General features: G+C 31.5%; 1 protein-coding gene across 1 annotated transcript in view; it reads right to left on the reverse strand.

Annotated features, from left to right (window-relative positions):
* Positions 1-15,753, reverse strand: part of LOC111628789 (dynein heavy chain 2, axonemal-like) — a 116,197-nt gene that overhangs the window by 22,044 nt on the left and 78,400 nt on the right. Inside the window, exons 11-13 of the mRNA XM_023372634.1 lie at positions 7,973-8,190; positions 5,671-6,027; positions 2,844-3,136 (exon numbers count right to left, since the gene is read on the reverse strand). Coding sequence (XP_023228402.1) covers positions 2,844-3,136; positions 5,671-6,027; positions 7,973-8,190 — 868 coding nt within the window. The remainder of the gene's footprint in view (positions 1-2,843; positions 3,137-5,670; positions 6,028-7,972; positions 8,191-15,753) is intronic.

A 15,753-nucleotide genomic window follows, 5' to 3' on the forward strand; every position in this document is an offset into this window, starting at 1 on the left:
TAAATGCAAAACACACAGTTAAAGCAATAAACACATATGTCATTTCAGTACTCACATACTCTTTTGGAGTTATACATTGGACACACACAATCTCGAGCAACTCCAAAAGAAAACAACAACAACACTTACTAAGCATAGACAACATCATCCTAAATCTGCCACAGAAAGATTAACCCTTCCACGTAAAGATGGCAGACGTGGCCTGATTGACATAGTTAACCTTCACTACAAACAAATACAGTCACTGCGAGAGTTTTTCTACAGGAAACAAGAAACATCACAATTACATAAAGCAGTAACTCTAGCAGATTCAAATAGCACACCATTAAACTTACACTCACATCATACAGATGTGGGAGTTTGGAATGTAAGAGACAAGGTATTCCAACAAATTTCAATAAACGAACAGTTTATTACAAACAGAATTAACAACCAAGATACTGATGCCCCTCAGAGATGAAACTACATAAATAGATACAATCGGTCTCTGCTCTCGTTCAGGTTCTTACAGGAATTTACTATCGAGTGATCGTATTCTAAAAACTAACTTATAACTAACTTAACCTAATACTACACTAGTAAGAAAAAAGAAGAAGGAGGGGAAAGAGGTCTACTGGTAGCTAGCATAGGGGTCCTGATCGGGGTGGTCGATAACTATAGGGATTTTATCAGTCGACATCGGATTATATACCATTCCTTGTATGGTAGTCTTCACTGGGATTTATGTATATATTCGGCTCTCATCGGAACAAGTCCCTGGTCCTTTTCTGGACTCCTCTCCACTTGGTCCTCTCGGCCTTTTTCTTTGTCGACGAGTTCCAACGAACGATATCGACGATTCGTCCTATACCTCTTCTCTTGGTGTCCAAAGCCAAACTGTCCTTTTCTCACCCCTTTGTCTACACTCACCAACCCCACGGGCAAGACCCCTCCCTGTCTTCGTTGGCAAAACCACCAATCAGGACCCACGAAGTTCCCGCTTCTGTCGGGTGACCGGAAATGGTTATTAGTGGAAAGGAAAAGAAGGAAAGGAAAGAACAAAAGAATTCTAAATATAAATACTATAGCTATTCATACAAAATGGCAGACAGCCACATATACATATACAAAATGGCAGACAGCCACACAGATATGACACAACACATAAAAAGCATAGACACCATCAAGCAATCATGGGCTCAAAAGGCACTCCATGGCAGGCATCCTTACGACCTGACCCAGGATTTTGTTGACAAAACTGCGTCAAACAGCTGGTTAGATCAAAGATGCCTCTTTGGGGAGACAGAAGGATTCATGATTGCCATACAGGATCAGGTCATAAATACTAAAAACTACAGAAAACATATACTCAAAGATACAACACTCACAAATGACACATGCAGAAAATGTCACTTCTGGGTGCAAGCTCTTGGCACAGACAGATTATTTACACAGACATAATCAAGTAGCAAATATAATACACCAAGAGCTTGCAAAGAAACACAACTTGGTAGACATTCACAAACCATACTACAAGTATATTCCACAGACAGTATTGGAAAACTACATGCACAAAATGTACTATGACAGAGAACACAACAGACCAGACATCACACTCATTGACAAACACAATAAAATCACATACATTATAGACATAGCCATTCCAAACACTTACAGTGTACAAAACACATGCACTGAAAAAATTAGCAAGAACACAGAACTCGCCCAGGAAATAAAGCATCTGTGGAGAATGGATAGGGTGCTCATTGTACCTGTTGTTCTCTCCTGTATAGGTGTGATACCACACACACTACACAAAAGCCTGGGAATATTACAATTGAATAGAAATATATACATCACACTGCAGAAGGCCACTATATTGAATACATGCCGCATTGTTAGGAAATTCCTGAATACAGACACTGACACACTTATTTAATTTTTGTTTTTGGTTGCTATGCCTTGACTCTGGTACTGGCATAGTACCGGTGTGAACCAAGTATAACCCACTAAACGCAACATAATAATAATAGATTTCATATTTTGACACCAAATGTTATTGGTGTCAAAATATGATTCAGTTATATGTATGATGATATACAATTTGTAATAAAGCATTTCCTTAAAATCCAGAAACTAGCAATGCCATTTTAAAAATAACTAGTCATATTTCAAATAAACAGTGTAGAAAGAATGTATGGTAATTAGAATTTAAATGCAAAAGTTTTTGGAAATATTGGTGACAGTTTTATTTTTCAAATAAATTAAAATTAATCAAAAAGTTTAACAAAGTCACCAATTAGACTGTAAAGTGTAATTAAACTAAAATTCAAAAAATTTATCTAAAAAAATTAGATTTTAATGCCTACTTTTATAAATTAAATTAAAATTTTTTTAATAACTACAAAATACATTTAAAACAATTTCAAGAAAAAAATCTACACACACAAGTTATATTTAATTTAAAGTAAATTAAAGTTCAAAAGTTTGAGTCTCTAAATTAAATCAATGAAGATAATAGAAGAAAGTTTATTAGCTTCTCAATTTTATAAAATTAAGAAGCTAATGAACTATTATAAATTATCTTTATTAAACAATTTGTCTACCATATTTTTTTTAACAAAGTTTTTATCATATAATAAACATATTTTAAACATTAATCCAAAAAAAGTATATTTTTACTCATTTTCAAAATTGTAATTTTTCCAATTAATAAAAAGTGTATTTTTATACACATAATAAATATAAATGTTAAAATGCAAACATACAGTTTTTTTATTGGCATCTAAATTTGTTTCAATCATTTGTTTGATAAACTGTTTTATAATTTTGGTTCTGATGATAAAAATAATGCTAATTTTTACCTTTCTGTCAATGGTGTTATAACAATCTGACTGTAATTGCCAAGATATTCATACTGATAATCAAATATTGCATTTACTTGCTTAACTATGCAAGCATTGTTTTCTTTCTCATAATAGAATCGTGACTGACTCAACCATTCAAATCCCTGTGGACTTTTACAACCAGTCTTCAATAATTTTTCAATAATGTCTCTTGCATATACTTCCACAGTTAATAAATTTATTGTCTTTTCTTTTATTAAATTGCTTGTTGATGTCTTTAAAACCGTTATCAGATTATCTAATAACTTAACCTGAAATTTGAAAAATATTCTTGATATAATACATTTCATACCAAATCTAATTAAAAAAAAATAAAAAAATAACACTTCAGTTAGGCAATAAAAGCTATATAATTATTAAAGAATTAAGTAAAAAATTATAAATACATATTCAAGCATTTTCATTATTTTTAATAAACAACATTGTCAAGAATCAATCTTTTTGTAAAAAATAAAAAAAAATTAGAAATATCAACAAAGACATTGTAATAAAGTAATCTGTACAATTGCATACAACAATGAAATTATGTCCATCATAATGAGTTCTATGAATAATAAGTGTTAAATTTCTAGCTCAACTTATAAATGAAAAATAAGCTTATTCATTCAAGCTAAAGAAATTCTAAGAAAGAGATCATGTCACTTAGGTTGCATATTAAAACTACAAGAGAAAACTGTTAACATCCATAAAAGAGTGACAATACTGTGAGGAACTATTGAGACTAGTAAACAAGAGAGAACTCTGAACGCCCTTGGTAGACCACTAGCCTGAGAGGACTGCTAGTTCTCTGATAAGCATGCACGCACACACCCAACTGTGTCATTGTCTACCATCTGGACATAGATGGAGTCGTCGTCATCATTACAGGCTCCTGTCTCTGTCAATACCATTTTGAGGAGCCTGGGTGAGGAACATTTGGTATAACAGCAGACATTACATGTGCTGCCATTGACAGTCACCACCATCATCTCCATTTGGAATGGTGTTGCTCCTGATGGATTGGACCACAATGGAATAGAACTGGGCCATCTAGAGTCATAAATCCAGATTCAGTTTGGGCACTGATGGCTGTAATGTTTGTGCATGGAGGTCCCATGGTGAATGCTTCAATCCTGTTTATGCTTTGGAGCAGCACACTAGTAGAGGTGACTAGCTACTGTATGTGTTGGCACATACAATAGCTAGTCACCTCTAGTAGTGATCGAAGGAATGATGAAAAAGCTCAGCAATATGTGACATTCTGCAGCCACATAACAAGGCTCCCAAGAGCCATTTTCTAACAGGACAATGCTCAACTACAAGCGTCACAGGACTGCCTCTGCAAACCACCACCCACATACGCGAGGGTCTTAGACCATCCTGATGAAAGGGAATAAACCCCCTAATTGGTGTGCTTACAGATACCAGACTGGTGTGCTTACAGATACCAGATTATCCTAATACAATATTTTAAATATTCATGATGTTAACTGACACAATCTACTCTTTAAATGGGCTGATAAAGGGTTCTTAGCACTCAAAATGCATTCAGGGTTACAACACTATTAATGTTAATCAAACTAAAATAAAATCAAACTAAAATAATGGTATTTCAAAATGGAGGAAAACATTAAAAATATGATAAATGTTACAAAGGCTATTTTTTAAATAAGGTCTGTTTGTGAATGAGAGTGAGAATGACGCGCGATTGCAGCAGTGTGCATGAGCATCTGCTTTCAGCGTGTTTATATGCCATTTGCAGCTGTATCATCTGTCTGTGTGCTGAACAGTAGAAGTTTATAATGTTTAAGAAAATTGAGTCACCTGCCGACTAAGATACGATCTGTTATTTGATTTCAGCACGAAAGATCATGGTGACTGTCTTTTGGGATGGGAAAGAGACTTTGTTAGTGGATTTTATGTCAACAGGCACAACAATTAATTCTGATGCTTATTGTGACCTTGAGAAAACTCCGCCATGCCATACAAGACAAGTGGCATGGCCTAATGTCTTCCAGTGGCAGATTTCTTTGAAATTAAAATTTTAAAAAGTTTTGAGTGGTATGACAAATGTTTGAACAAAAACGGAAATTATGTAGAAAAGTAGATAAAAGTATGTAGAATATGGGAAAAAATATATGTTAATGATATTTACAGTATTTTTCTTCTTATTAAAAAATGGACCTTATTTAAAAGATAGCCCTCGTATATTTAGAATTGTAATATGTTATATTTTTCAGTCCAATAAATGTTTTCCAAACATTTAAAGTACATTCATAATAAAGTCAGTATTGGTGTGGAAAAAGTAATCAAGATATGTACATCTGAAAATTATAATGCTGGAAAATTACTTGAGGCATTTATGCAGTCAGTGGTGTTATACAGCTTGGAGATATGTAGCTTTGATTTGAGTGATAAAGACAGTAATTTACACATAAATTTTATTAAGTCTTTATTCTTTTATATTGTAAGCCCATACATACAGGACTTCCTTGTACTAATAAATAAATAATCAATAATAAATAAATAACCAATAAATAAATAAATGAAATGTGATGGATTATATGGGCTTGATTTACATTTTCATGAATAAATAACTAATGAGAAATAATAAATTATGCTTATATAATGATAGAAAGTGATGATTAAAAGAAAATATATATATATATATATCACCATTCGAAATGAAAGCAGTTAATGAAAGGTTCAACCTTCCATGGTGCTCAATCATCGATGGGTCCAAANATATTTTTTTAAATATTTTTAAAGATATTTTTTAATAAATATTATATATAAATTTAATTACTTGTTTTTTCTTTAAGTTTCGTATTGTTGACTTTTCTCCTTTCTCCTTTATTGATATTAATGCTCTAGTACATTCTGATGTCCAATGAATTTTAAATGCTAAAATGCATATCTGTCCCGGAAAATTTAATAACCAGTTCTCAAGCTTTTTATTTACATCTTCTAAAGTATTAGTTTGTTGTTCATATAATCGACTAAAACGAACAAGAAGTTTTCGTAAAGTTGTCTGGATTGTTTTTTCAAGATTGCATGCCCAATATTCCAATTTTTCAGTAAAATGAACTGTTTGATGAAAAGAAACATACTCTTCATCAAAACCAAACAGTCCCGAAACTTCAGATGATGACGAACCTGATGCCTAAAATATTTTAAATGTTAAGTATACTTTAATTAAATGAAACAAAAATTAATAAGGATTAACTAGTCACAGTTCTTACTTAATTAAATTAAATTTAACTCACTAACTTTTAACAGCAAGCGAAATGTAAATAATTCTAATGTTTTTGATCTGGTTAACAGACCATCTTCAGGTAAGAACAGTTGAAAGTGAATTCCACTTTCAACTGTTTATGCTTGAAGACAGTTCATTAACCAGATTGAAAACATTAGTGTTATTTAAACTTCACCTATTGTTAAAAATGCATTGATTAATTCAGCTAAAATAAATTTTATATTTCATTTTAAATATGATAAGATATTAAACAAGATGTTTATAAAAAAATAGAAAGTTAAAATTGTAAAACTAAGTATGAAAATAAATTTGCCAAATTTTTAATTATTTTTAAATCACAGAATTGTTATTTATAGCTTGTTTCAGCTTCTGTTAGTTTAATTTTTCCTCATTTATTATCAGATATTAAAGTTTTAATAAAGTAATAATTTTAGAAAATAAAACATTTTTCATTAACAAGTATACATAATCAGCAACTAAGTATAAGATAAAAATTACTTTATACCAATATCCCTTGTATAACATAGTGCTTAGGATCTAAAAACATTCTGCGTAATGCAAATCTGTGCTACCGTGTTTCCCCGAAAATAAGACAGTGTCTTATATTAATTTTTGCTCTGAAAGATGTGCTAGGTCTTATTTTCAGGGAATGTCTTATTTTTTCCACGAAGAATAATTCACATTTATTATTGAACAAAAAAATTCCCAAGTCGAACTTAGACGAGAGTGACATATATCCGGTCGTGTCAAACTAAACTTAAACAGAACCGAACTAAGCTTACGAAGTTCCAGTGCTGGAGTGGACTTCCCACTCTCGCTTCAACTTAACCTTTTTATAGCGTCGACATCAGGCTCGATGACCAATTAGTGCTTACTGAACCATAGCAATATGCAAATGTCATGTGGTGTGATTCCTGGCCGACCAATTAGCCATCACCAGCCGTAACGTTATGCAAATCTGTGATTCCCAGGCCATAGTTTTATGCAAATAATGCCGTCTGATGTGATAATCTGCTGACCAATCAGTGGCTGTACTTTCAAAAAGCCAACGGCCACTTTCAACCATCTGTTGATGACCATTACCAGTAAAAAAAAAACTTTGCTAGGTCTTACTTACTTACAGGGGGAGGCCTTATATTTAACAATTCAGCAAAACCTCTGCTAGGTCTTATTTTCAGAGGATATCTTATTTTCGAGGAAACACGGTATACAAAACAAAGGTCTGGTACAAAACATAGGGTTCGGTTCCAAAACCTGAAAAAGTATATACTATTTTTTTTTTAATTAACAGAAATATATTTATTGAAGCAATCAATAATTAACTAACAATCATAATCAAAAGTATTGCATGTTAATATTAAATATTAATTTTTTCTTCAGTGCTAAACACTGTTAAACAGGAACATTTTCTTTTTGGCAAAATATCTTCTTCTACTGACATTTAATTTAATTAAATAATTCTATTTGTATTTTATATTACAATAAATTTATATAAGTCAAAATATAATTATGCTATTAAGAATAATTTTTATTCAAAAATCTTTGAAAAGAAAATATAGAATAAAGTTAGAAGCAACTATACAGATCACATCTATTCCAATTATATTAAAACTGTTCTTATAATTAATCTTAAAATATTTCTGAAACTAACTTTGATAGAATTAAAACTGTATAACATGAAATAGTCAAACTGAATAAAAATTAGTAAAATAAGCAAAAATCTTATAAACCATATTTATCAAGTTGCAAAATCATCACCAGTAGGATAAAAATTAATTATAATTCTATAAATTAATATATTTTTTAATTATAAAAATTATTAATGAAAATAATTCTTGTTAAATATACTAACTTTTTGAAATTTTAACTTCTTAATAGTATGAAAACATTTTTTAATGTAAAGTTGCAAAATATCTTCATTTTTGGGATCACTTAACATTTCAAATAAATCACTATTGGAGACAAAATAAAAGCGAGGAAAAACATTTCTTTTTGACTCAAGAAATATATTCAAATTATTTTCTAGTGATTCAAATTTTGTAATCATTTCAATAAGAAAATTCAAAAAGTCTGAAATAAAAAAATTTATATGAGTTTATATTTTAAACTAAAGTACAATATTAGCTTAAACTCTCTTTCAATTTTTAGTCAAACCTATCTACATAATTATAATTGAAATGTACAAATTAATTAATTTAAAATAATAAAATTAATTACATGTAAAAATATATATATATAAATTTAAGAAATTTCAAACTTCCTAATTAAAAACAGAAAATATATTAAAACACTTTAATTTTTTTTGGCTAACTATATTGAAGACAATGTCTAGTAAACCATGAGCATGAACATGCACAAAATATGAACAATGTACAGTACAAAATACAATATTTTAAACATTTTGGAACTATAATAATGACTGCATAGTTTATGTTATAAATTAATTCTTTTCAACTGAATAAAATTCCACTTCAATTGTTTTGGATTACATTAATATTTAAGAGATATTAAATAAATGTTTTAGATTTAATCTCATTCCAAGCTTTCATTATTTAATATATTCATTAATTATAACATTTACTATTTAAATTTATTAGTGCAGCAATCAGTAATATCACTAATTTTACTATTGTGTACTTTTTCTTCTTCCTTTGGGGGCTGTCTACTAATTATATATATATATGTATGTATGTATGTATAGATTTAAGCCATTTTTGACCCCCTTTTGCTTCAATCTCCTCTCTCTTTATCAAATATAAATGATGTACAGTACAATACATTTGACAATCCCATGTAATGAATGTATTACTCTTCTGCAAGATCTCTTCTTACTTTCTCTATTTTTCTTTGTCTTTATTTTCTTTCTAGAACTTTTTCTCCCCTTTACTAATCCAGAGAAGAAAGAGTTTAAATTGGAAAAAATAAGATACATCTGTATGTGTATATATATATACATACTGTATATACTTGTATGAATATTATGTATGTATGTATGTATGTATGTATGTATGTATGTATGTATGTATGTATGACAAAAGGAAAAGATGTCTCTTTCTTGTTATTTCTGCTTTGTAAAGAGCAAAGAAACTGAGCAAAAGGAAAATTAAAATTTTTCCTTTTGCTCAGTTTCTTTGCTCTTTACAAGTATATGCATTAGTACTAGAGAACATTACTACTAGATGCTGTGGTGGTACACCAGTATATTTTGTTGTTTTTATTTTTTATATATATGTATATATAAGAATATTCTATTCTCCTTTCTCTTTGTTCTGTTTCTATACTTTCTGGAACTTTCGTCTGAATGTGGGTGGTCGGTGACCCAATTTCGGGACAAAGGAGCGGAAATAGCCCAGAGGGCAAGTGGGGGACGATAAGGACACTTTTTTGGCTTTGGACCGGAGGAGGAAAGACCGTCGGAGAGAGCGGTCTCGAGTTCGGTGTTGCTTCGGCCGGAAGGGTTACGAAGAACACTAAAAAAAGAAGTAGCATTGGAAGAGAAAAAGAACATTGGAAAAGCCGAGATTTAAGAACGAATTTTGGGTCCTCGCATGTGCTCCGTCCCCATAGAAGAAAAGAATTCCAAGACGAAAATCATCTTGTGGCCACCACCTCAGTCAACCATTCGGGTACCCGTTCCTTACTAGGAATTTCCATTCTTATTCTCCCATTCTATTCTAATTCCTGTTCTTCCTTTCCTCTTCTAGTTATAAGTAGTTTTAAGTTAGTGATTAAGTGTCTCCTTTGTTACGCGAACGAAGAGTTTAGCTCCGCTGTAAATTAAAAGTCGGTGTTGTTTGTTCCCTTTTGTTTAATTAAAGTGAGGAACAAGGAGGTCGGAATCAATGAACCTTTCCTGTATATATGTTCATACAGTAAAATAAAGCACGTCTTATTGTTTTATATTCTTGTCTCTTTGTGAGAACTCATTCATCACCACGTGCTCACCACAATGCAGAAGTATATGCATTCCTACTAGAGATGCCGTGAATATTCGGCTACTATTCAATATTCGGCCTATTTGGCTACTTTTTTTAATATTCGGTATTCGACCAAATGTTGCATACTATTCGGCCATATACTGAATACCAAATCATAAAAAAAAAAAAAAAATACACATATTACTCAAAAACGTATTTATTTTAATCACAAATTATTACATTTAATACTTAAAATCTATCAGTGGTAAGTTGTGATGAACAAAAACAATTTTCTCAGCATTTGTTGATCGCAAACGATTGCACTTTTCCTCATAAACTATACCTGCTTCTGAAAATAACCTCTCACTATATACACTACTGTTGGGAGAGGATAGATAAATCTTAGTGAATTCTGTCAGGCTTGGATACTGTTTTGCGTTTGCTGACCACCACTTGTAAAGGTCTGCCATTCAATGTAGGCGAATAGTTTTCATATAAAGTGATACAAACAGTGATTTTTTTTTAGTAATAAGGACTATTAGTAACACAATTTGATGTAACAATGAACAAATAATGCATGTCGTGACACAATCTACTCGCAAATAAAACAAATGCACCCGTCGTGTCGCTACCACACCCTCTGCAATGAGACAGGTTGTAACCTGTCACCCGCAAAATGTACACATATTTTGCCGAACATTCGACCGCCAAATAATCAGTGCTTTGGCCGAGAGTGTAGTCGAATATTCAGTATTCAGCAAAATCACTATTTGTGGCATCACTAATTCCTACAATGTGCAAAGAACAGAATAAGATCAAGAGTCAGAGAAAAATGTTGGAAGCAGCAATATAAGAGAACAAGTTGAAAGTTACAAAATACAGTAGACCCCCCTATAATGCGTAGATACATTCCACATTATACGAATTTCACGTTGTAAAAATCCTTAAATACATGAGCCAATTGCAGTCCAACACATGTGCAGTTTACGGAATATGGCTGTTTGAAAGGTTTTCTTCCATAAAATTAATCAATTCTAGCCTAATTTGACTCAACATTTCCAAAAGACGTATAATTTTTTGGGAATAATCCATATAAACTATGCTATAAACAAAAATATGTAGGATTACTTACTGAGTGTGCACCGTTTGACGACGCCATTGCTTAAGCTTGTTTTCATCGTGGAGCAGTGCACCAAATGGCAGCCGCAATTTCTGATAAGTTATTTTTCTGCGAAAAATTCGTTGAACTTTGGAGACATCATTAATATAAATAATTTTTATGGCCGTTGAATAAGAAATGTTTCTTTCACAAGAAATGTATAAAATTACAGTACTGTATTAGACTTACGATACCTAATTTACATACTGTACAGACAATAGTAAACTCAACTTACTTGCCTAAACTCTCTGTAGCGTGTAAGTAGTTCAACTGCTCATCTACTATTGGTCCAGATTCGACCAATCCTGATGCGACATGAGTCAGCTGACTCATGTCGCATCATGTCGTGATGAGTCAGCTGACATGAGTCAGATGACTCATGTCAGCTGACTCATGTCGCGACATGAGTCAGCGACGACGTTTTACGAGTCCCTTTTAGCATCTTTATATGAATACTGTCACAATTTTTTCGCCATATTATAGGAATCTCTGTTATAGGAACCCACGTTATAGGGGGGTCTACTGTGAAGCTCCGAAAGTAGGTCGAAATTCATGTACAGAAAATGTTTTAATTTCGTATGAAAAAAAGTTTTACAATTATTAATCTTATTGTAAAAAGAAACCGTCAAACGCAAAATGAATATTTTATGTCCATATAAGGACATATCTATAAAAATTTCTAAGAAAGTCGGACTACTCAGGTTAAAACAATGGATGAATTTGAGTACATAGATCAAATGTCTTCGATAGAAATCAAATTGTCAATCGGAGTTGACTCACCCCGCGATCTGGGCACCGATCTCGTACAATTCGTAATGAGGAGGGGGACCAATTAGAGAGCAGGGGTAGATCATCATTGACCTATTGGAATGTCTGATCTGGGACTCAGAAAAAACTTATAAAAACTGTGCAAAAAAAGGATGTGACGTTCTTGGTTCGTAGTTCTTGGCCTTTGGTTTGCAGTGCACCTCTCTAGGATTCTTGTGATCCAGACATTCTCCCACGAGAACTTGTCATATATTTGGAGGACTTGTCTTCACCCTCCCGTGCCATCAAGATCGCTAAAGTCCACTTTGTAGATAGAGGACCTCGGTTCAAATAGTGTTGTGCATCTGGAGTCGACGTCTTCATGCCTCCATCACCGGAAGAAAAACTATTGCCAGAACAGTTGAACTTTTAGTGTTAAGAACTTGTTGCTCGACTTTGGATAGGTGTTACGCCGTTTTAAGGATTTGTTGTAAGAAAAGTTTTTATATTTATTAAACGGTATACAATGGAGAACCTGTCTCAGTAAGTTTTTTCACTCCCACGCGACAGTCCTGACCGCTTGACTGTCACGACACTTTCTCCCCAATCGGCAAACCTCACACTACTGTATATGCATCTCTTTCTTTGATTTAACTGACCACTTAATGGAATTTCTTTCAAGATTCCATTGAAAATTTAGCCAACTTGGAAAGAATAAACAATGGGAATCTTGAGGTCATCATTACATATTCTTCTTTGTTTTCCTTCATTCATTGACTTTTTTGTTCTGATCTCTTTTCTCTAGTTTAAATATTAGTTTTCAGGTAGTTTAAAGTACCATTATACTAGTCCACTGACAAGTGATGACTGTGTCTCTCATATATCAGACTGAAACTGTATTCTATGCAAAGTTGACTGTACCATACATTCATATTTCATGTAATTATAAAATTATGTTCATTTATATTTTTGTGTCCACTTAATTCTTAATTTTTGTGGTATTAACAATCATATACAGTCTTCACAATTAGGATTTAACTATTATTTAGGTAATGATGGCTCATTCATATTTATTGTTAAATTATTCAAATCATTAAAGTAAGTATTATTTCATAAACCCCATCATTATTCAAAAAAAGCCAAAAAAAATACAACTTTTTGTTAAATAACATACAGATGAAAATAAACAATAAAATTAAATTTTAAATATATTACACTTAATTAAATTTACTCATTTAGATTTGTATTTAAATCAAATACAAAGCAGATTATCTAATATTAATTTAGCATTAAATTTTATATTTTTACTGTTTTTTGTCATATATGTAATGTTGATATAAAAGATTTACAGTTCAATAAATTATTGTAGTAGTAGAACTATCAGAATATTAATTACTTATTTACAGCATTGGTTGAGGATGTAATTACAATCTGAAAATTTTTAAAAATTATAAACCTCATACAATATAAAACTGTCAGTTTTTAGTAAAATTAGAGAAAAATTAAAATAAAAAATATTAACTATCATGTTAAGTTTAATTATACCATTATTTTATTTTGCAAAAAGCAGTTATCATAATAATATTTTTTTCTATTTTTAATACAACTCCTAGACAAAAAATTGGAATGTTCACCTAACTTAAGGTGACCAGATGTCCTGGATTGTGTGGGACTGTCCCAGATTTGGGGTTGTTAGTTCCGCATTGAACACCGTCCTGGAAAGTGTCTCACATTTGGTCATGTAACATTTTCAACATGTTCGCAAGTCATCAAGAGCACAAAGTTGTTGTTTTATTCATGGAACATTTACGTTCCATTTTAGTTTTCGACGTGAAGATGGCCTATTAACTAGGCAGAAAACGTTTGTTTTTTAAAATTATATTTATTTCTCAGCAAAAAAGATGTTTTGTTTCTTGTTGTTGTTTTCTTTTACTACTAATAGCCCAGGACACCCCCTAGTGGGCATTCTAGCAGCAACAGTGTTATTCTGTGGTATAAATAATAAATTCATATCAATAATTCAATAATAAATTCCTAATGCAATAATAATATACTGAATTTATTGTTAATTTAAATAATATCTAGGGGTGCACCTAGTTGCTGTTCTAGGCATACCGTGACAGATATACAAATAGCACCATCAATGGCTTATATAACATCACATTGAATAGAAATGTGTAGTGGAGACATATAAAATTTGAATTTGATATTGACAGTTAACTAAACAAACTTAAAATTATTTTATTTATATTATATTTAGTGAATGTGCAACAGAAGGTATGTATAAATTTTTAATATTAATTAATTAATTTTTTGGTTTATTCTAAATAAATAAAAACTAATTTTAGATAGCCATGTTGAAGAAATGAGCTTGTACATTTACAATTGAATTACAAAAAGAATTTTCTTACATAAAAAGAATAAAAATTGAAAATAATGTTCACTGTGATGTTCGCAATAGTAAATTTTCCATATCTTCCATAGGTAAAAATGATATAAACAGATATGCATCATCCAAAAAACATAAACGAGCACTATTAGCTGCAGCTTCTTCAACAAACTTAGGTAATTTTTTTCAAAAAGTCTAATTTGGATCTAAAGAAAAAGAATTAGCAATTGCCAAGGCAGTCTTTGCATATCATACTATAATGCATAATCAAACATTTCAGTCGATAAATTGTACATCCAAACTTATTCATACATTATTCGAGCTAAAGTTTACTTGCGCTCACACAAAAACTGAAGCAATTGTAAAAAATGTATTTGCTCCTTACATAAATGACCAACTTTTGACAACATTAAAAAATATTAATTTTATAACAATATTTACAGATGCATCAAATAATAAAGAAATTAAACTATTTCCAGCATTAATTTGTTATTTGATCACAAACTAGGGATAGAAATAAAGCTTTTAGATTTTGTATCTCTTCCAGGAGAAAATTTCAAAATACAGTAGAACCTCCATTATCCGGACCTCTATTATCCGGATTGTTCAAAATAAACAAAAATTTTACGAATTTGCTGATTTGCACTTGGCGAATTACGACACTGTTTATGTACGTGATGGAATGCATAACTTTTTTTGTTTCAACAACGTCTCACCCAGCACAGTGGTCGTAAACTCTTAAATATATTTTACGTAGTAATAAAAATATAACTTGACATACGTATTTATAAATAATTTATATTCAAATTACATCATTTCTATGACCAAGGGCGGCGTAAGGCATGGACGACGTGGGCCACCGCCTATGCCTCGCGGTCCGAAGGGCCTCGCGCCTCGAAGGTTTATGCATTACTTAAAAGCCGCGAACGCAACAAAAAAATTTTACTCGTCATAAAACGATAAATAGTTTGTCAAATTTTTATTCATAAAAATGCAGTTTCAACTGCTTTTTATTTTATAAAATCCGTCTTCTCGCGCCACCAGAGGCCTTTTAAACAATAGCTAGTCTGTTAGCGCTGGTCAGTAGTAGTCCAAATTGAATACGAACGTTTGTTTCTTGAAAATTTGATCACGATTTAAATGCAGTATTTATTTTTAATATTACCGATATGTCATCGAAAAGAAAACGTGTTGTATTATCATTAAAAGACAAATTAAAATATTTGTTTCGATTATCCGGATTTTTCCTTATCCGGACTACCTTCATCCCCAATTAGTCCAGATAATCGAGGTTCTACTGTAATTGCCAACTCACTTATTGAAATAATTGAGAAAAATAATTTAGAAAAGAAAGTTGTAGCACTTTGTGCCAATAATGCAAATACAAATTTTGGTGGTCTCATAAGAAGAGGAACAAATAA

This window comes from Centruroides sculpturatus, unplaced genomic scaffold (genome assembly GCF_000671375.1).
Source record: "Centruroides sculpturatus isolate CEXI.00-Female unplaced genomic scaffold, Cexi_2.0 scaffold34, whole genome shotgun sequence".
Classification (NCBI taxonomy): Eukaryota; Metazoa; Arthropoda; class Arachnida; order Scorpiones; family Buthidae; genus Centruroides; species Centruroides sculpturatus.